The sequence below is a fragment of the Manis pentadactyla genome, chromosome 8 (assembly GCF_030020395.1).
Source record: "Manis pentadactyla isolate mManPen7 chromosome 8, mManPen7.hap1, whole genome shotgun sequence".
NCBI classification, from domain to species: Eukaryota; Metazoa; Chordata; class Mammalia; order Pholidota; family Manidae; genus Manis; species Manis pentadactyla.
The window spans coordinates 84063211-84086426 of record NC_080026.1 but is presented as its reverse complement, the minus strand read 5'-3'; the positions used below and the strand labels follow the sequence as shown (position 1 = coordinate 84086426).

Here is a 23216-nt window from a genome sequence, read left to right as displayed (position 1 = left end):
TCTTTCTTTGGTAAGAACAATGAGGAGTTGGAAGGGCTCTACTGAAGGAAAAACCTAATAAGTGTGTGAACTTCCATTAACAATGTGGTATTGGAAGTGGTTTCACTGCGGCCAAGAGAAAGGGAGATAAGAAAACCACTGCGTAGAAAGAAAAGTACAGACAACAAATATTTTGATGCTGCAGACAGAGAAAGTTGCTGGGACACGAATGCATACAGCAAATGACACCACCTATCTCCCCAGTATAAATCCTAACATTGTAGACTTGTAAACCTTAGATTAAGCAGATAATGGAAACTCATTACATTAAGGAAAGTTTTTGTTTCTCTTTCCACATTATTACAACACAGTGTGCATTCCAATTACAAAAGCTATTTGTCTCAAATTCCCCACAGTTCATACCAACTGAGTCGATTTTTAAGGCTCCAAATTCTATCCTTAAAGGGGTATTTTACATTAAAAAAAAGAAAGAAAGAAAGAAAAAGTACACAGTGTTTCTTGTTCACTAAAAAAGAGCCTCCCAATCAGATCTCCTGGTATTTTCCCTCCCTCAGTGCCAATCATAGAGCCGTCTCCCAGATGAGGCCCAAAAAAAAAAAAAATCAGAATCACCTCGAAAGCCTTTTATCAGTACACATTCCTCGGCTGTGCTTTAGTCCTACTGGATGAAGAATCTGGGGAAGCTGGACTCAGCTATCAGTATTATTTTTAAAAATTCCCCTAGTGAGTCTAATAAAGAACTAGATTTAAAGACTATTGAGTACTCAGGTTATTCACGATAACCATTTTATTCTTAATTACTAAGAAGGTAGATTATGGACATTTTTTAGAATTCAGGAAGATCAAAACCTCTAAACGTTTTAATGGAACTAAGAGACTGGATTTCTTTTCATATGCATTAATAAACTATCAATTTCAAACAGAACAACTCTGCTATAAATACTCTTGTTTATATGTGTGACATCAAGCTTAACCATCTACACATCCTTTTGTCCCCCATGGGCTTCCTGTTTGGTTTTTATTAGTAACAGTATATTCCATAACTCAAAAAAAAAATTAAACAAAAGCAAGGTTTTAATGTTAAGGAAAACATAAAACAATAGCAATACAACTTAGATCATGCATTAGGAAAGTAACACAACAGATGTATTATTCAGTATTATCACCTATCAGAAGACTAGTCATCATGCGTTCACAAAAACTGAGGGGTTAGGGGTTAACATGTATAGGAAAATTAGTAATATATATATATATATATATATATATATATATATATTTGGCTTTAAAAAAAACACTAGATTAATAATTTTCTCTAAATGTATGTGTGACAATCAGGCTTCCATGTCCAAAATATGACCACATGACATCTACTAAACTATGCCAGGAAACTGTTGATTGTTAAACTCAAACTGTAAGAAAATATTACTGCTACTCCAAAAACACAGCACAGTTCATCAGAAACCAGAATCACATGAAAGACAGTCAGTTGCTGGTGTTATTCAGTCTCTTTATGCCAATTAAAATAATAGTCTAGGCTTGTTGTAATAGTTAAATTCTAGGTTAAAAAAAAACAGGAAGTTGTCACATTAAGGCATAAAATAGGGCTATGAAAATCAGCATTATGCCAGAATGAAAGGAAAAGATGCCTTAATATGTTAAAAGTGAAGTTCCTCTTTGCTTAAGAGGAAATAACTAGTCTAAATCAGAGGTCAACAACTCTGGTCTTGAGCAATGCTAGGAGAGTAAGTCAGTACCATGGCAAGATAATAAACACAAGGAGAAAAGCAAAGGAAGACCACACAATGTCACAGGAGGAGAAAGAATTAAAAAAAGGTAATAGAATTAATTATGAAGTCCCTCATATACACCAATCATTGTGTTAGACCCTTATATTTGACATCTCACAGTGATCCTGTGAAGTTCCCATATTTATTTCAGATGGGGAAACTGAGGCTTGGGGGTTAACCTGCTTTCCCAAGACCACACACCTAAGTGAGCAGCAGAGTCAGGATTTAAACACTCATCAGAATAACTACTCCAAATCCCAAGCTTTCCTTTAAACTATTTATAGTGGAAGAGGGGAAGGAAGAAAGAAAAAAATACTACATTGAAGGTGGTCATGAGTTGTTTACAAGCTCAGGGAAACCTACGCCGTGAGTTGCCAACCAATGGCTCCCCCTGCTTTGACATTGCTTTCTGCTCCACCACAAGTCACTCATCTCTTCCTCACTTGGCTTTCCACCCAACGTCAAACATGAAATTTTGACATGCATTAATAGATGTCACTAAATCTATCTACAACAAATATTCAAATTATTCATTAATCAATTTTAGGTGCCCTCATGAAGTCTTATGCCTGAAACCAACTGGAGGCTGCCTAAGACCCCATGTTCTGTCAGTCAGTTTCCAGCACAGGGCTTCACAGATAAGAGGTCCTGTGATCCAATAGGTAACATCCATCCCTTACATACCCAATCATCTGTCCATCCATATTCCCAGGCCCTATTGAGGTTAAAGAGATTTTATATGTACATAAAATTATATACACATGACAGGGTTTCCAGAAAAATCTACAACAAAAAAAGTAGGTTACTGTATACACCCACACATTAGATTTAGAAATACAAATTATATTTACCAAGGTCAGCCTTTTCCTTGAGAACGTCTTTGAAGTTGAGTCCACTATTTAGGGTTGATTGCCTGTACTTGAGCAGAGCCTCCTTCTGGCCATTCCTTCCCAAGGCCTCTGTGCTCACTGGCCCAGCCTGCAGGCCACATCTCCACTTGGAGAAATCAGAATGCACCCACTTGACCAGGTCTTCGAGCTTCACGATCACCTTTTCGGAAACAGCAATGACTTCATCCTACAGAGGTGGTTGGGGAAGAAAAAAAACATTATTTGTGGTTCTGAGGTAAAATGATAAGTTTTCAACAAAGCCCATGTGAAATGCTATTTGAATGGTTTCATCTTATGCAAGCAGAGTATGTGTTTTTCAGTGACAGAGAATCTTCTGTAACTCTCTTTATTTCAATGGTTTTTTACTGTCAGTTGTCTAGTTGAGGAGTAATTTGTAGGATATATTTGTTATATGATTAGAATGTGTCCAAAAATTGGGCAGTAATTCCAATAGCCATTTTTAATGCTAATTGCCAAAGCCCCCATTCTGCCTATCTGACCACTTGGGCAAAACTAATTTTTAGGTGCAATTAATTGCAAAAGTAAAAAGTGAGAACTAGATGACTAATGGTTAGCCTGTCTCTATGTAAATGGTCTAAGTAAATGTGGGATTCTTGGAACTCTGACTCACCCCCAAATTCCTATGTTTATGGTACATTTTCCCTTGGCTTATACGCAAATATTGAATTTAACTTTTGTCCTAAAAATTAAATAAAACTGTGATGTAATCCCAAAAGAAATACTTCATAAATGTTATGAGCTTCCCACTGAAAGAAACTTACACATTCTCATGTTTCTTTAAAACTTTGTAAGTTCAGAAATGAACTGATTTTTTTCTTTTAATACATATGGGGTAAGAGTCAAGAGGGCGAGTGAGGAGAATGCCTTTGAATCTAAGTAAACTAGATGAAACTTTAAGTTTCTCCTATGGATCATAAATTTGAATTTTAAACATCTCTAATTGCTTCCAGGAAAGAACCAACTTTTCTAACTTAGAATTAACCGAGCAGGATACTTAATAGATATCCATACATGGAACAAAGGAAGGCCTCTCCTACCCGAAGATTCTCTGGACAAGGCTTCAGAAGATCATCTCACTAGGTTTTAAGTTAAATTATTTGAAACATTTGACATTTCAACTTGAACTGACTTCTTTCATTTCTTTTATTCCACATTTCTGAAGAAAGCTTAGCTGTGAAAACCCCTAAGCTTACAAAATCTTAGAAATATTTTTCACAAAACAACAACAGGAAGATGTCTCTAGGCTATTAAACAAAAGGAATTCACAAGTGATTTTGGCTAATTTTGCTGTTAAACATGACTCTTTCCTCCTTCTCCCCCACCTACACACACACACACACACACACACACACACAGTACTCCAAAGCAAACCAAAAAGGGTTTATTAAGATAAACTAACACATAAGAAGCCCTGGATTTAGTTTTTAAAAATGTTTTAGGGTAGGATCTAAAATTTCACTTTTCCTCATCCAGTTCCAAACTGCTTATGAGAAGAAAGCTTGTTAGGTAGCAGCAAAATAAATACTCTAACAGAAAAGAAAAGTAAGACTTTTGTAATGGAATCCTTTCTCTTATCATGATTAAATACGAACTTCCACTAAATGGGAGACAAAGTGGAAACTTTTTATTCTCTGCTTAAGAAAAAAAAATTTCAATGCTTTATAAACAATGGGGCATATTACAAAGTGTCATTCAGATTCACTACACCATCCTCTTGAAATAAAAGATCTGTAGTTGTCACGCATTTTATAGCTATTACATGGTGATTATTAAATGGCAGAATAAAAATTTAGGCTGGGTATTGTTTCAAAGCATATGGGAACAGCTTCTGGACAGGGCACACCAAAAATCAAGTTTAGAATATACTGGAAAATAATTATCATAGTATATGATTCTCAAAATTAGCAAAGACGGAATTTGGCAATAATTTTACCAAATATGATTTTCTAGAAGAGACAAGTTTGGAGATGAGTGTTACTTTCAAATAGCTTAAAGATTAAATGATTACCATTTCAATTACCGGTTACTTCAGATCTTTTCCAAGAAATGGCATGACTAGCTCTTACAACGCCCGCCAAACAGTTTATTAACCAAGAGAAAATACAACCCTTATGATGTCACTGATGAATAAGTCTATCTTTCAAAATTCAATCTATAGATTTTGTCCTCCCTCCCTTTCTCTCTCTCTGAAACAGACCTTCTGAATATATGCACATACAAAAAAAACAAATGGAAGAGTTCACATAAACATGGATAAGCCATAAACCCAAGTTTGGATTAATTGTGAAACCACCAGTATGTTTTACTGCGGATTCACAGAGAAACTGGCCCTGCAACATTGTCAAATGCCAAGACTTAGAAGGAAATCTGATAAGTGAAGGAGGGGGAAACAACAAACCAAACCAAAAAAACAAAATAGCCAACATATATATAGAAAATGTCTCAGGAAACATTACTTTGTACACACAATGGCATAAATCACATGCTTGTATTTACTATTCTGAGCAAGTGCTGACTAAAGTTCCTAATACTCACCATTCTTGGGTAAGTCTCTAAGTCTAAGAAAAGAATTTCAATAAGCTCATCTCATGATTACATTAGCTCTCTGCAAACTGAGAATTAGCACTGGATAAATATTGCTGATTTACTCTAACACAAAGGGAACACTAAGAAATACACTTTGTTATTTTATTAATGTACCTTGGCTTTTCAATTAACCCAGCTCCTAATCAATATTTATGTAAGCTGTGTTGAGACTTTATCTAAGTCCATATCTCCTTTCATCATTTTTTTTAACTGCCTATATCTGTACTTTGGATTTCGTGTGTACCGCTGTACAAAAACAGCTTATTCAATCATGGAATCCTCCCAGTCAGAGGAGATCATCTAACAAAGAAGTCATAAATCAGAGCTCATCCTGGACTCTGGAGCCAGACTGCCCAGGTTCAAATCCCAGCTCTACGATTTATTTGAAGCAGAACACTGGGAAACTTCTTTAACCTCTGTGGGCTTCAGTTGTTTTTCTGCATATGCTTGGAAAAAGGATAATAATATCTGTGGTGGTCACTTCAAGGATTCAGTGGGTGACCATAACTGAAGTGATATGTCATAGTTAGTTACTGCTTCTTCGTCATTACTCCCCTGCCTTGGTGTTCTGCAAAGTGTACCAGGAAGAGATGAGTTTAGACAGTTCACGTGTAAATATTTTGTTAATAAGTTACTCATTGCTTATTTATTTTTGTGGTTACTTTCCATTTATGGGAGAGTGATACTGGTTTTCCATTTACAGGAGATAATAGAAAGTTTCCTCTTTAAATTAATTTAAGTTTTAAAAAAAGGGTCCAATTCGAACAAAACCATTAAGTAGACAGAGCACATGTGGGTATGGAAAAAAAGAGTCAGGATACTATGAAAATGACTGAAATTTGGGACAGTGTATTGTATCAATGTTTCTCAAAGTATGGACCAGGGACCCTGGGGAATCCCCAAGACTTTCAGGCGGCTCATAGAGTAAAAACAATGATCATAATAATACCAAGACATTATTTGCTTTTTTCACTCTTCTTCTCTTTCAAGTGTGTAGTGGGGTTTTCCAGAGACTGTATGACATATGGTGTGGCAACAAAATGAATGCAGAAGCAAATAAAAGAATCCAGCAGTCTCTATTAAGCCAGACAGTAAAGAGATTTATAAAAATGTAAAACAATGCCACTGTTTTTACTAAATTTTTGTGTTTGAAAATACAGTTAGTGTTCATAAAAATGTGTTAAATTTTCATAATGGGTTCATAATGCTATTTTCATTTCTTTTTTTAAATTAACTTGCAGTACAATCTCCTTGTGTACAGTTCTGAGTTTCAACACATGGCTTCCACTGATCTTTTCTTGGTATATAGTTTCTCTTTTTCAAATGTCCTATAAGCTGAATCACATAGTATGAAATCTTTTGAGACTTCTTTCACCCAGCATAATGCCTCTAAGATCCATCCATGTTGCTACATGTATCAATAGCTTGTTTCTTTTTATTGCTGAGTAGTATCCCATGGTATAGATGTGTCACAAATTTTTTATCCATTCATCTGTTGAGGGACACTGGGTTTTCTCTAACGTTGGTGACTGCAAATAGGGCTGCTATTAACACTCACAAAGAAGCTTTTGTGTGAACATACACTTTCAATTCTCTAGAGTAAATACCCAGGAGAGTGACTGCTGAGTCATATGGTAAGTATATATTAATTTTAAAGAAACTGCCCAATTGTTTTCCAGAGTAGCTTCACCAGTCTGCATTCCCACCAGCGACCTATGAGACTTCCAGCTGTTTTCATCCTTACCAGCATTTGATAATGTCATTGTTAATTAATTTATTATTACCATCCTAATAAGTATGTAGTGGTTTCTCATCGTGCTTTAAATTTTCATTTCCCTAATGACTAATGATGTTGAACATCTTTTCAGGTGCTAATTTGCCACCCATATATCCTTTTTAGTGAAGTGTGTGTATTTAAGTCTGCTCATTTTAAAAACTGTGTTGTTTATTGTCTTAACTGCTGAGTTTTAAGAGTTCTTATACCTTCTGGATGGATACAAGTCCTTTGTCAAGTGTGTGGTTTGGAAATATTTTCTCCCAGTCTGTGGCTTGCTTGTCTTTTCATTTTTCTTAGTCTTCCATAGAGCAATGTTTTAAAGTTTGATCAAGTCCGATTGGTCAATTATTTTTTTCATTTACAAATTATGGTTTTACTGTTATATCTGTTAACTATTTCCCTAGTCCCAGGTCACAAATAATTTATCCTATGTTTTCTTCCAAAAGATCTATAATTTTACATTTCGAAGTATGATACATTTGGACTTAATTTTGTTTAAGGTGTAAAAGTCAGTTTGATATTGTTTTTTTTGCATATGGATGTCATATTTTTATTTTTAAATAAATTACTAAGTATTTTTAATTATCTCTCAATTTTAATTTCTAACAGTAAGTATCAATAGATACAACTCACATAATCAAAAGCTCTTTGGGGTCCTCAATAATTTTGAGTATAAGTGTTCTTGAATCCAAATCTTTGAGAACCAGTGTATTATGTTACTAAACCACCGCTTTTTCTTATTCTTCATTTTCCTTGACTTATTGGTAGCATTTAATAATAAACAACCCCACCTTTGACTACAAATGCTCCCTCTTCTTAAGAACTATGAAAAGTCTGAGTTTTTACTCTTCTTTCAAACCAAGTTACCTTGCCAGTTTCATGGATGCTGGCAGAGGACACAAGACTCCAGGTCAGAGACAAAGGATAGCTTATTGCTCACAGCAATAGCTACAGTGAAAGTACCTGCAATTGTGTTGGTTCTTTTACCTAATTCCCAAAGTGCAATGCAAAGATGGCTGGATGATACCTATATATGTAGGGTGCATATAGGAGAAGGACCCTGAGCACAGGAAACCCACATTTTTAATAATGATCAGTAAGCATGCCTGTGTTTCGTTTTGGAGAAAAACACTAGCTCTCTCTTCCAAAGCCATTCACTATATAAACATCCTTGAAAAGGCAGTCCAGAACAAAGGCAGTCAGTGGCTCAGCTCACAAGATGTGCAGATACTTAATGGACCCATGAAGAACACCTACCACCTCCACAATTCATTGCTTTGTTCAATTTCTCTTCTTCCTTATTTCATCTCTCTACTGGGAAAATGTAGGAAACATGTATCCTTAGATGCAGTCTGGATCCAGGTCTCCTTCCTCTATATATTACTCTTGGAAGAAATCATTCCCCAACAGGATTCCAATATTCACCTCTAAATCCATGACTACAATCTACAGCTGGTTCCAAAAATTCATCTAGACTCTAATTCCCTGTTGCCAATTTGACGTCACACCGTCAATTCCCACTCAGTGGAACTGCACAGCCCATTTGGCGTATGTCTAAAAATAAATCTTAGTTGACATAAGGGGAATTTATAACACTTAAATTGTGCCTAGCTTTTGCCCAATATCTATTCTTCATTTCTTCTTTAATAATAAACTAATTATTTGATGGGCATAGAACAAAGGCACCATTTTTTTTCTGTTTCCTTTACAGGCAGGTGCAGCCATTTGACCAAGTTCTGACCCATAGTATGTGAGTATTAGTGATGTGTGCAACTTCCACCTCATGGCCTCAAAAGGAATGGATATTCCTTTGGGCTATAAAATGAGAGCAAATCTCTCAGGAGAAATAGATGAAAGGCTGGGGCCTTAGATGACCTCATGGAGCACACCCACCATACTAGCCCTGTACCACCTACCTCTAGGCTATGGCACTAGAGAGATTTTGAACTCCTAACTTATTTAAGCAGCTTTAACTGGGTCTCTATTAAACACAGCTGAACCTGTATCTTTACTATATATTATTCCTCAGGAGAGAAAACATGAATGGAACTTTCTGCATAACACCATGTGGTAATAACCAATAACAGATCATTGCTGAGGAGAGCTATAATTCAGCAATTTTAATAGAAGATAATAAACACATTAAGTGCAGTATCAGAGAGGATGGAATGAGATTGGGATAGTAGTATGTTCACCTCAATCTTTCCTGAACATTCTGTATTTTTTAAATGTTCTTTATAACAATTGAAATGTGATAAATGTAGGAAACACAAAAACATATCAATAGCTAATGTTAGCTAAGTAAATTGTGAAATCAAAATAATAATCCAACTGGTTCCATAAGAGTGGGAACTTTCATCAAGATAGAAACTAAAAATGAAAAAAGCTGTTAAGTATCAACTTTTATAACAACCAGTAGCAACCACATCACTCTGATGGGCATGTGTGCCTATCAGATGTACCAATGGACTTAGGCAAGGGGCAGATAGGGCCTAGCTGGGTTGCCACTCCCCTTTCAAGCCTCCCGCAGACACCTGCAATTCAAGGCACCTACCCATTTGCCCAATCACTCTCCCTGCTACACATTGTTGGGTTCTGCTAACAGAACATAGGCAGCATGAGTAAAACCGTTTCACTCTATAAGCATGTGGTGGCCAATCAGAGGTCCAACAAAGCCAGGCAGGGCTGAATGGTGATGTGGGTCAGCAAGATGAAGCTTTCACTGGCCAGCCATGAAATGAAAAAAATTAAGACAATGCAGTGAGCATTTCATAAAGCTAAATTAGCTAGACTGCAGGGACTTTGTATCAGGATCCCTACAGGAAATAGGTGGAATACTTGAGTAATGATAATCCAAGAAGGATTTTACAAAGGGACTAATGACAAAGCTGTCGGGGGGATGTAGAGGAACAGTAAGAGAGAGATAGTACAGGAACCTAGCTCACAGCAGGACAGCTATAGACACTCCTAGGCCAAAGGAACAATGTGGGGAGGGAGTGGTTACCAGGATCAGAACAAAGCCTTCTACCAGTGGCAGTGACCCCTTTTAGACTGACACCAACAGCCTTGAGGAAACTCACAGGAAAGAACAGGAAATAAATATCTGCCCTCACTCCCTCCAGGCATGGCAGGGCACCTCTGTGGCCGAACCCCATGGGAGGCCACAGGGCCCAGGAGCTGGGTGAATGGAGCCCACACCTGGGAGCCTCCCCAGGGTGAAGAGCAGAGAGAAGGGAGCAGAGCTGATCTGTGGGGGGCCCCCTGCACACTCTTTCCATTTAAGAATTTTTCCTTCTTTTGTCTGGTGGTGTAATACCATTTTTCCTCTGAAGTGAGGATATCAGTAGATGGTAGTAGCTGTGTTTTAATGTCCTTACTAGGTAAAATAAAATGATTTCAATGCTAAGTTGTCCCTGAACTGGGAATTACTGTTATTACCTGTGACATAATGTTAAATCTTTATTAGGCATCAATATTTGAGGCTGAACTGCATATTTCTGAGTTTTACAGTAATCACCTGAATTGCAGAAACTTTTTAGCAGCAGGTACTGTTTGCTTAACATCTACTTCTTTTGAACTTCTCAAGGAACCAAGTACTATGCCAGGTTTAAAGCATACAACAAATATTAATTTTAATGGTACACTATCTCTGGATGTTCCATGTTGCTTCAAAGTCTGATGGGTGAAACATAGCTCTACTGTGTGTTTAATGTCTTTGTTCATCTTAGGTCTTTGTAATCTTAGGATGTGACATCATCTTGCCAATGTCTAAAAAAGGGGGGAAAACAGGATAAAAGAAACCACTCATAGTGTGGTTAGGATGTCGAAGTATATATAGTACAATGGTCAACACAGAGTAGGCAACCAGAAGTGGTGGCTATTACTATTACTACACAATATCATTTTAACTGAAAATGAAGGAATGAGGGTGAGTGGTATTCAGGTATCACCAGTGAGTAACTGTGAATTCCTAACTCTTTTTCATTCTTGGTCTGTGGACAGTAATACCCTTGGAGCTCCTGCTGGGTACCTCCAAAGGGAGGTTGGGCCAGAAAGCAATTCAGAATGTCTGGGCTTCTGAGTCATTTTCCTCAGCCCTCGATGATAGAGCAGTGGAAAATTGAGATGCCCTGCTTTACCCCCACACAAAACGATGGATTGAACATTCTCTTATCTAATCCCTATAGGGACTCTCTGAGGCAGGTGTTCTCAGACCCATTTTAGAGATGAGTAAAGTGAAGTGGAACCAGAAACCAGCATTGGCAACACCACCATCTCTCTGGGAACCTGGTCTCTAAAGCCCTTGCAGTAGTAACACTCCACCCTTTTCACACCTTGGGACAGCAGAACCCTCCCCAGCCAATTTCCAGGGGTCAGGCGCATTTAAAGTCATTTTGCAACAACAAGGATTTTAATTTTTAATTTGTATTGTGTTTTAGTCCCCAAAGTAAGAGTACAGAAATTGCCATTCACACACTCGTTAAAAATGTGAAGAATTTTTTGTTGTCTGAGTGATAAAGATATCCTCTCAAGTATGCACTGAGGTTTAATTTGACTCCCGTAACATGATGAAATGGATTTGCCATGGAGGCTCATTACTGTATTGAGTTCCAGTTTCCCAAGCCAGCCCCTTCTCTTCCAACCTTTTCCCTCCCCCTTCACCAGACATTTGGGTAAAGCCTGTGGCTCAATGAATTTTGGAAATCCATCCTGGCGCAATTAGAGGGAGTGGGCAAACAGAAGCCTGTTTTGAGGCACAATTTGTCAAATGTAATGCAACCATCCTTCATGGTATAGCCAAAGGCATTTGCGTATCAAACAAGTAATTCAAAAATCCTAAATATTTTATGTTCCTAAATACATTTTTAATACACACTCATCTAAAACCTGTTAGGCTGCAGCCTGCTCCTCTGACCAGAAGGCCATCTCTAAAAAAAAGCCCCAGAAATACCCTCTCATTAATTCCCAGCTCCACTTCTTTTCTTTCGGATTTACCATGCATGTGCTTTCTGACCTCCCTAAAATTAAAAACAATTTACATGGAGCAGGAATATGCATTCCAGTGTCCTAGATATGTACTCTCTAAACAGGCAAACATTTAATATGTACAGAAGATGCCTTAGGTCTATGGTTGAGCCTGCCCACACTTCCTTTGGCCAAATTAATAGGGTGTTAACTCCACAATCTGTTTTTTAACTACCTTCAGGCTGCCATAACAAAAGCCAGGTTGACACCCATATACTTACCTGTGGTCATTGAAACATAAGTAAACGAAGATAAATAAGCCCAATTCCAGTGTTAAAACTCAGCTGAGTTGCCTATAAGAACATTCTATACAAGCAAAAACAATAACAATAAAAGCCAAACTCAACCACCACCCAGCACAGATGTTCTCATATGTTGGATGACTCCACACCATTACTTTTACATCTCAGTCTTTTTCACCTAATCTTGTAGGCACATGACCCCCTGCCCAGGTATGCAGTTCAGCAGGTCCTACGATCCATAAAGACCCTAAAAGGAAGAAGAAAACTCTTTGCCCCTTTTGGTATATGAAAATCATGGTGGAAGCCATCTGAATTATTCAAAGTTATTGGTGATATGGCAAAGAGTCTTGATATACTGCTGTCATTAATGAGAAGAGCAGTCTTCAGAGAACCACTGAAAGCCTTATGCCTATTTAGAATGCTTTAATGTAGAAACCAAGTAAATCTTCCTGTTTCGTGTAGCCTCTACTTAAACATAAACACATGATTTAGACGTGCTCCCTCTTGTTAAACATTTTTTTTTTTTGCTCTGTTCACTTAGCACAGTTCACATTATTATCCTCACATGTACAATGGCAGCAGTAATTTGAAACCCACAGCTTTATTTAATAATGTAATTATCCTATATTGGATTACTTAAAGGAGCTTTGTATTTTTAAGTTCTAGTTTTTCCTATACTGGTGATAGGCTCTGCCACAGTAAATGATTCAGGCTTCAATCAAAAGCCCTAAACTCACTTTGGAAAAATATTGAGTGTTTTTGAATAAGCCAGGATTAATGCAAGAGCCAATTTGCAACCACAGTTGGTTAGCTTTCTACTCCTATCAAAGACTGTGATGTAGAGGCCAACACAGAGGACCTGAACAACTACAACTGCCTCATACCAACTCTTCTTCCCCTCAGGGAGGTTGTATAAGCCAGAGAATAAAGCCCGAGTTTCCCTCAGGTAAGCTTTCTGAAGGCAGGACTGAAACGTGCATAGCCTTCCATGCCCTCCAATATCCTGTACACTCCCATGTGGAGCTTAAAGAATGAGTGAACAAGTGAGTGCTACTGGGCGTTCTGACAAAACAGTTACTGAAGGGGACACAGAAGGAGCCATTCTTTCCACCTTTAAGGGAGATTCATGCAGTGTTATTGTCAGGAGGAATTTGTTCCAGATTTTCCTCAACTCAACTTGATCTGATCCAATTAACATGTGTTGACTATGCTCTGTGCCAGGCACTGGGCTAAATCCCAGCCATGGAGAAATGAGGATGAATAAGACACCAGTGTTGCCCTTCAGAGACTGCACAGTGCCCAGGGCCTCCTGCTCCTTACCTAGGAGATGGACATTACTCTCTTTCTAGTCCTTTGCCAGAGAATTCATTCACTCTTTCATCCTCAGTGTTCTGAGCATCTACACTGAGCTGCACTAGGTGACAGCAGCAGCTAGGAAAGAAGCCCCCAGCTCATGGGTGCCAGTCTGGGGAGTTGTGAGCAGGACAACAGACAGTAAACAATAGCCCTCAGCTACATGTGGTTTTATATTGAGAACCTGTCATAAGTGATTTCATTCATTCAACAAATATATACAGAGCACTAAATATATGCAAGTGAGAAGAGGGGGAGAGAAGGGGGGGAGAGAAGAGGGGAGCAGAAAAGCCAGGTAATAAACAAAATCTGAAGCAAAATAACTAGAAGAAGCAATAATGGGAGACAAAGAGTAGAAATGGGGACGATTTCAAATGAGTTAGGGAAGGTCTCTGGGCTGAGAACCTGATGAAGAGAAGGAGCTAGCCAAGTGAAGAGGAGAGGGGAGCTAGGTGAAGAGCACAGGAAATTGCACACAGGAGGAACAGAGGATACAAAGGCACTGGGAGGAAAACACTGTATTGTCAAATTCAAAGTTATACACACACACACATAATGCTCCATGCAGATGCCTTAAAGCTAACACAGGCTTCTAATTTTGAATCCAGACTTTTTCTCTAAGTCTCCAGTAGGTTTAGCATGGATCAATTTCCCATAAGTCAATTTCCATTACTAAAAGTTGGCCAGGATCTGCTTAATGCCACCTTTTTCTCAAACCTTTAATGTCCACATACGTATGTTTTGAGTACTTTGTTGAAAACCAAGGTGAAGCCTCCATGGAAGAGAAATAGATGAGTTTTCCCACGACACAGCTTATTTCTACAGAATTTAGGAGATAAAGTCCAGCTGCAACCTGACATATGCACAAGGTTGAAGGGTGGCTGGGAGATGATCCTCTCCTATAGATACACTTGTTAGAAACAAAAACTGGGACAACAATCCTGTTTGTCCGGATGTTTAGGTCTTCTCTGCATGGACATATGCCATGTATTTAATGCCTCTTCTCAACCACTGTGCATGGATCATACCTATTTCCTAATGCATTAAGGAGTCTATTTAATTACACAGGCTACAGGGTCCTCTTTCCTCTTCTCTCGGTAGACTCATCATCATACCAGGCATAATGCCCTTTCCAGTGAAATTCTCCAAATTCATGGTTGAAGACATTAGGTTTAAGAAAGACCCGATATGGCTTGGTGACATGTTCTAAGAATAACAAATCTTTAGAAGATTAAAACAATCTTCTGTCTACTATGTACATCATCTACAATTAAATGCCCAGAAGAATGGGGAGGTGTTTGGAAGGAACCAACTAAGGAGAATGCCTAGTAATAACAAAAGGAGAGGGAAAAAAAGAGCAAGAAAGAGTTGGAAGATTATCATTCAACCCTCATCAGACTAGCTTTATACTGAAGTGACAGGTTCTATTGCCGATTGAGGTGGGCAGCCTCTAATTTGGCCCCCTAGGAGGCTCACCCCCTTGTATTCAAGCTGTTGTGTAATTCCCTCCCGTTAAGTCGGGGTGGGACATAGTATCTCACTTCTAATAAACAGAATTAGGCAAAAGTGATAGGTAACACTTCTGAGATAAGGTTACAAAAGGACTGCGGCCCTGTCTCACTCATATACTGTGAGGGAAGTCAGCTGCCACGCTGGGAGCTGGTCCATGAACTCCAAGTGGCGGGGCAAAGGAGTGAGGGAGGTGGACAACTGCCGGTGGGGCACGAGGCCTTTGCTCCAACAGCCAGAAAGGATTGCAGGCTGCTGGCAGGCGAAAGAGTGAGCTTGGAAGTAGATTCTACCCCAACTGAACTTTGAGATGACAGCAACCAGGGTAGGTACCTCACTTACACAGACTCTTGGACAGAAGCACCCGGCTAAGCCTTCCCCGGACTACTGACCCACAGAAATTGTGAATAATAAAAGTTTTAAGACATGAAATTTGGGGTAACTTATTTGTTATACAACAATAGATAACTAATACACTCTCTTTAACATGGGATATATGCACACGTTTTTGTGTGACAATGAAATAAAATCTGTGAAACAAGGTGCTAAATACGAGTTTCAGTTATGCATGGATACTGGACTGATTTCTGCTAAAAAGCTGAAAGCCAGTGGAAAAATGCTTTCTGTAATTGCTTAAATCCTGAAACAACTACCTATACAAGAGACCTTTTCTTTTTTGGGTATCCATAGGAATTTCCAAGAACTAATTAGCAATATAAGAATGCCTTTTAGGATGGAAGGGAAAAGGTTAAATGTAATCTTACCAAGTAAGGTTAACTTTGTTTCATCTCCTCTAAGCAACTAGAGGGGCTGATCTTATTACTCTCTTTATCATCCTTATCAGAACCCTGTACATACTAATAAATACTGGCTGAACTTAATTGAATAAAAATTTGCAATCAAAAGGCCTATGCTTAAAAACAGAAGTGTTTTTCAAGAACATATTACATTGCGTCTTCAGCTACCAGAAAGAATACCAAGCCTCATCTCTGTTTTCCTCTTCCCACCTTTTCAAGATTCATCTTTTAAAGCCCTTGGCATAGTTGACCAGTTAGAATTGTGTTGCCCATAACACAGTCTGCAGGCCCTGGAGAAACACAATTCTCCAGTCCTCAAAGTCAAGATCAAGGCAAGGCTTCTCTTTGCTTAAAAAGAGTGGGGAAAGAAAAGCAGAATATAGCTTTTAAAAATTAAAGCCAAAAAAAAAATTAAGGAAACTGAGATATCTGAATATTCTGACATATACTAAAAATGTCTTCACTCCACTGCTTTGAGGGATCATTTAAGGAATTCTGGGGGTCAGGAGTGATTTGAAGACCTACTTGGCTGTCTATTGAATTACTGATCTATTTCATCAAAAAATGTGAAGAGAGAAACACAACCTATAACTGTAAAAAATAAAATAAAATAAAGAACCTGTTGGTGATTTTAAAAGACACTACCATTTATGTGATTCATATAATTTGCATTAGGAAAAATATCTTCAGCCTTTTTACTAGAATCTTCCTTTTGCCTTCCCAGATAGTTGGGGATGCATATTTTACAACCCAATGCATTGTTGCTGAACGCACATTCAGCCCCCAGGAGCACAAACGCAATTAGACAATTATGGAGAATATTCACAAGAAACAGAATGGAATAGATTATCTCACTTAAGACATACAGAATTCAATTATTCTCTGTATTTATAACCTATGTACACTAGATTTTGGAATAATGTGGTGAGAAGACTGAATACTACAGCAGTGTTTTCATCTGAACTCTACTAATCTGATACACACTGTGGGATTAACCCGAAGCAAAAGGATTTTAATGGCCCAGCAGGCAGTCTCTATTTTGAAGATCCTTCTAAGATCCCCCAGCCATTATGGCTGGGACCCTTTCCCTTTCCATCTTTTTGCTGATGTCTTTTCCTTTTTAAAAGAACCTGACATCACAGAACTTAAAGATGTGGCTGAGAAAACATTTTCTACCACCACCATCAAAAGAAGAGGAGGAGGAGATGACAAGGTGAAACAAAATTTGTCATCAGGTGTGTTTCGAAGAATTAGGCATGGTAGAGTCTTTTTAAAGATGGAGGTAAAGTGAGTGTGTTTAAAATAAATTCAGTGCTGTGCATATTCAGCAGCCTGGCCATCACTTTCCTGGAGGATGGGTCATCAAAGAGGAGGAACCTACAGGCACCAGGTTTGGGCTTTCTTCGGTGTACCCACATCAAACATCTGGGGTAGTGGTTTTGTCTCTTGACTCCATCATTCTCCCATCTCACTTTATTTTGTTGTGGCTGATGGAAGAGATGGCCCTTATAGTCCCTTTCAAACCTAAATGGAACAGAACAGAATGGTTTTGAGGTCATCCCCTTCACAGTGACTGGAAACCTCAAACGTGGATCAAAAACTCTGAACCTAAACATAAGAAAGCCTCTGGGGACAGATGGAAAAACCAGGAAGCTTAACTTTATTGAAATTGATAGTTTTCTTAGTTACTGTTTTTCAAACAATAGTTAGTAGTCCAATGATTCAACCAATAAATTATTTATTAATGGGATATTAACAGTCTAGCCGCATAACAGACTTCACAGAGACAATAAAATGAGGATTTGTTCCCTGATCAGGAAGGGCAGAGTCGATAACTAGCATCTGCTAAATGCCTGGGATAAGCATGGCCATGGTTTGGGGCTCTATGCCCATATCAGTCTCATTCTGATATTCACAACCCAGTAAGATTTACCCATTTCACAAATAAAGAAACTGAGACTCCGAGACATTAAGTGGACCATGATGACACCCAGCTACTAACACCCAGAGTAAATATTCACATTTGGTTCTACCAAGCTTCAAAACTGAGAGTTTATATTCTAACTAGAAAGAGAAAACACATACATGAAATTATTAATCAACATTGCCTTTGGATTCAAGTCCAGCCTGACCTGGTAGACTCCACAGGGTCTGGCCTCAGCCTATTTTATTTTCCACTAGACCCCTGCATCCTTCCTCCTATTTGCCTATGGTTTCTTCTGTGTAGGATTTCCCCCTCTCTCACCATCAGTCCTCAAAAATCTCCACTCATGAAAGCCCTAGTTATTTTCAAGGGCCTGCTCACAAGCTGCCCCTTCCCAAGACACCTTCAGCATGGCTACAGGCCACCTTCCCACTCACAAACTTCTTTCTTTCCACAGCCAATCCCTGTGCCATTCTAGAAGCTTCACTGGCCCCAGGATGGAGGCAGCTCTCCATGAATGTCCATTTCTTCTGTCCCTCTAGACTCTGGGGCTCTAGCCAGAAGGAATGGTGAGGGCCTGCCTGCCCTGCTGCCCCAACTCCTTTCCCCACTTCCCCATTAGGACTAATAGGTCCCTTTTGCTTTATCCAGAGAAAATGGCCCAAATAGTCCAGATAGCTTTGTGACAGTCCAAAGGTTTGCTCTAGGGAGTGCAAGGTAGCCTGTGGGACACAACTAGACTGAAGACATATATGGTTTGGCCCACTGTGTTCTTTTTTATAAAATTGGACTCAACTGCCAACTAAGACCACACAAAAATCTGGATTTCTGGAACTTCTCTTGAAAAATGGAAAGACCTGGCAATATCGGACAACATTCCTGCCTGGCAATGATTAGCAGGACCCGAAGAGCAACACTGGGATGAGTCATGTGCTCTGCAGGCCCCCCAAGCATCAGACTGTCTCCCAGACCCGGCTCACTCCATGTCCTCTCATCACCTGCCTGGCCCAGGCTGCTTACACATGTGGTCTGCTCCAGGTTCCTTTCTCCCCTACTCAGTGGAAGACATCACAGAGGAGATGTCTTCTGAACCAGACCTTGAAGGACAGATACAGCTCTTTTAAAGTGGTTTTACTTCACAAAGGAAGCCCTCAGTGAGCTTTATGCCCCTTTTCTGATACTGCCCATTCCGTCTGCCTGTCAGCAGGACAGCACGATGTTCCTGCCATCTGTGCTTTGGAATCAAGACAGCTTGAGTTCCCATTCAGTCTCTTTCATTTACCTAAGAAGTTAATTTAGAAAACTTGACAAATTACTTAACCTCTCAGATTGCCTCCTGCACAATAGAGAAGGAATTAGAACCTATCTCACAGTGTCACTGTTGTGAGGAGTAAATAAAAGGTCACATATGAATCTGTTAGCATCTAGATTGACTGTTACCTTTATTAATATCATTTCAGACCAGAGGTCAAGCAAACACTTTCTTTCTGTAAAAAGCCAGAGAGTAAATATGTTAGGCTCTGTGCATCACATAGTCTCTGTCACAAATACTCAACTCTGCCATTGTGGTGTGGAAGCTTCCAGAGACAATTTGTAAATAACTGGGGATGGCAGTGTGCCAATAAAACTTTATTTACAAAGTAAGCAGCAGGCCAGATTTGGCCTATAGGCCTTAGTTTGCCAACCCCTATTTTCCGACATCTCCACAGTCAGCCAGACAATGCAAATCAACTTTGAAGACACTAGCTAGAATAATAGGTATCTTCAGTGGGCATCAGTGGGCATTTCTTACCTGTTCACAGGATTTGCCAAGATGAGGCTCAGCCCAGAAATCATCCTGTTCCCACCTCCACGTCTATGTCTTGCCAAGAAACCTTATCCTATTCCTCACTGGGATCTCTTTAGACCTGACTCCAAATGTTATTTCTTCCAAAATGACTTCACATAATTTCCTGACAAGATCAGGTCCCCATCATAGGTCCTTGTTTTTTCCCTTCACCACACTGACTGCACCTCAAAATCACCCATTTATTTGCAGTACTTTGATTAATTATGCATGCCTTCTCCACCCAATGGGAAGCTCCCTGAAGGCAGCATCTGTCTGGCTTCCCACATCTGTCTCTCCAGGTCCCAAGGCTGGCCTGCACACAGAAGGCATTCCAGAGGGACCAAGGCTGTCTCCTCCCCTGTGAAATGTGCTCAAGGTGCTATGTTCCTGGGGCACCTGCAGTAGGGGTGGGGGTGGGGTGGGATTTAAGAGCCCTTTAAACACTGTATTCTACAAGTGCACAGTATTATACTGAGTTATCTGTGTATCAGTCAACGGCCAGTGTGGCTGCAAGTTCCTAGAAAGCAGGATAGCATCTTTCCAAACCATATGCTGAATAAACAAATGAAGGACTTAAAGAAACAATATTCATAAAAGCTCTATTAGAGAATAGTCAATATATACTGAAAGTACCAATGTTGGTTCTTAATGTATTCTCAAGTTATAGGGGGACATGAAGGTCCCCAGTCCTGGCAGAATCAAGGAGAACCTGGGTTTCAATCCTGGCTCTGAGTCTTACCTATATTGCGACCTTAGGCAAGTTACTTAACCTCTTTTGGTTTCAGTTGCCTCATTATAAAGTATGAAACTGTCACAATATTAACGATCTTAGAGAATTTCTTTGAGAATTAAATGAGTGCTTAATTTATATGTTAATGTACACATAATTCTTGACACATAACAGCTACTCAATAAACAGGAAAAGTAACTTCATTGAAACACTATGGGCGAAACTTTTACAGATGGCTTTGGAAAAGAAAAAGTTGGGGCATTTTTCTCTGGGTTATACACTGATAGAGAAGAGAAGGGAAAACACTGTGGAAGAAGGAAGTGTGATGTAGTTCTAAGGCTACAATGCATGGAGATGGTTTTCCTCCATTTTGGTTAAAGCAGTCAAGTTGCATATTCCTTTTGACTATGGGAAAGTAAGTAAGCTCTAAGAGAACGGAAATCTCTGTTTGTGTATTAGTCACTGTGTTTGCACTTATATTCCCAGTGCAAAGAACTGACACATAATAGGCATCCAACAACATGTCTGAATAAAAGAAACCATCCGTGAATATCAGATGGTGGCTGAAATGCCAGTTCCGCTCATCACCAAGAGTGCCATCTTAGCACTAAACTTACTTAAGCCAATAGAAATATCCCCCTCAGAGGGCTCTCCTGGCTTCAGGAACAAATATGGAAATGAAAGAAATGAAGATGAGGTCCTGAGGTGCCCTGAATATCAAGCCTGGTTTCTGTGTAATCACTGACCTTTTTATAGGTATCTTGTCATTAAAATAGAGTCCAGAGTCTTCATTAGTGATTTTATAATAGTGGTGTCCTGCAGAGGCACCATGTACTAGTGTAATGAAGGGCACTGGAATGAGCCTCCCTGAGCACACCCATGGGAAACACGAGCCTAACTCTCCCCAGGATGTAACCTCAAGAGAGCAGCTCTTCCCCAGGGCATCAGAACACTGTGCCCGAGGGCGTCAGATTCTAGTTTTACTGTCATTCACTACCTCTGAGCACATGGCACCTTGGCCTGTTACTTCTTGAATGCGAAGCTTCCCTTGTAGGGGTAAAAAGCAAAACAAAACAAAACTACCCATACACATAACTGGAAAGACATACACATGCACCTTAATATTATCTGTATATACACATAATTTTAAAATATATTCCTCCCTTAAGAAAAACACAGAATGAGTGAGTTCAATTTACACTTAGGTCTTTGTCTCCAGTTATACTGTGTTCTGTTGTGCTAGTAAAATAACATGCACTTTAATTAGCAAATATCTGTAAATAATTTACTTGCTTCTCAAATACAACAGAACAATGGGTTCAATTTTCACATACACTTACCCAGCATGCATCCTGAGTCTTAAGCAAGATTTTCTCATTGTTCTGTAACTACATTACGCTGTCCAACTCTTGCTGCCCTCTTTGGTGGAGGGTAGGGATGGGGTGCTAGAAACCCCAGCTACAGTAACCATGTCTCATTGTGTAAGACCCAGAAGGCCAAGTGAAAATGAACCCTTATGATCTCCAGCCCTGGAGCCTTCTGTGAGGAACATGGAAGTGTGCCAAGGGGTAAGGGCATTGGAGTATTGGCCAGGGGATGTGGGTGCTCTACTGCCTTCCTGCCTCTTGACCTCTGCCAGTGAAAGCCCCAAAATATAAGGGGCAGTGTACAAGGCCTATGAATCACAGAAGCTCATCTAGCCTCTGCAGGGTTAAAACTGGGCACTGTGCAGGCAATGCAAAGAAAGATGTTAAATCAAATGAGAATGACTGCTCCAGGACTGGAGGCACTATTATTTTGAATAAGATTGAAAAGGCCAGAAAAAGCAATTCAAAAACATTTCAATTATGTATTTCCCAGAACTACATCTTTGAGCAACTAATGCAAATGTTACCAGCACAATAAAACTTCTTCCCACATAAAACCATATAAAACAGGTTGAACAGCATATACTTTATATATCATATGCATATTTTTGACTATTAATAAAAAATTCAAAATCTATGTATGCTTTACTCTCCTAAGCGATACAGTAATTATGATTAAGGGACAGGCAGCACAAAAGGAGCCAATTTATCTTCCTCGTGCTCAGGAATACTATTGTGTAACTAAGCAACTAAAGACAAAATATGGTCTAATTAATTCACTCCTATGCTTATTTAAAAGACACAATTAGAACATTTTTATTTTCCAGCCTGCACAGTAGCTCAACATGCTTGAGGGTGTAGAAAGCAAAGCCTATTATTCTCAAAGACAAGAGTTTAATGTTTAGTGCCACTGATCAGGCTTGGAACTCAACTGTAGGGAGGAGGGGTGTGTTTCACAGCCTGGGTGTGCTTGGAGTCCTGAGAAAGGAAAGGTAGGGGAGGAAGATGTTTAGGAGGCCACTAGATTGACTAGCTACACATGGCCTCTACCCCCTGTTTTTCTCACTGCAGTACAAGGATGGAGATGGGACTGTGAACTTGATGGTCACACGTGCAAGGACACATGCTGCTGTGTGTCTATTTAATAGCCACAAAGATTCTACAGAAAATTCCTGTAATTAAACCACACGTCCTAGATTGTGTGATAAATGTCAAATATCCATCTTTGACACTGCTAACAGTGCATCTGATTTTAAAAGCAGAATTAATTTACGCACATGTATGCGGGACACTGATGCCATTAGCATGATTGTAAAGCACTCTTTCAGTAATAATCATCATCTGCATGTTTGAAACGTGTTGTCAATACAGACGCTCATA

The 23216-nt window shown here is 39.2% G+C and overlaps 1 protein-coding gene across 2 annotated transcripts in view; it reads right to left on the bottom strand.

Annotated features, from left to right (window-relative positions):
• Nucleotides 1-23216, bottom strand: part of ARID5B (AT-rich interaction domain 5B) — a 174112-nt gene that overhangs the window by 142632 nt on the left and 8264 nt on the right. For both annotated transcript variants that reach the window (XM_036895094.2, XM_057505898.1), the window contains one exon: nucleotides 2639-2864. In XM_036895094.2, coding sequence (XP_036750989.2) covers nucleotides 2639-2864 — 226 coding nt within the window. The remainder of the gene's footprint in view (nucleotides 1-2638; nucleotides 2865-23216) is intronic.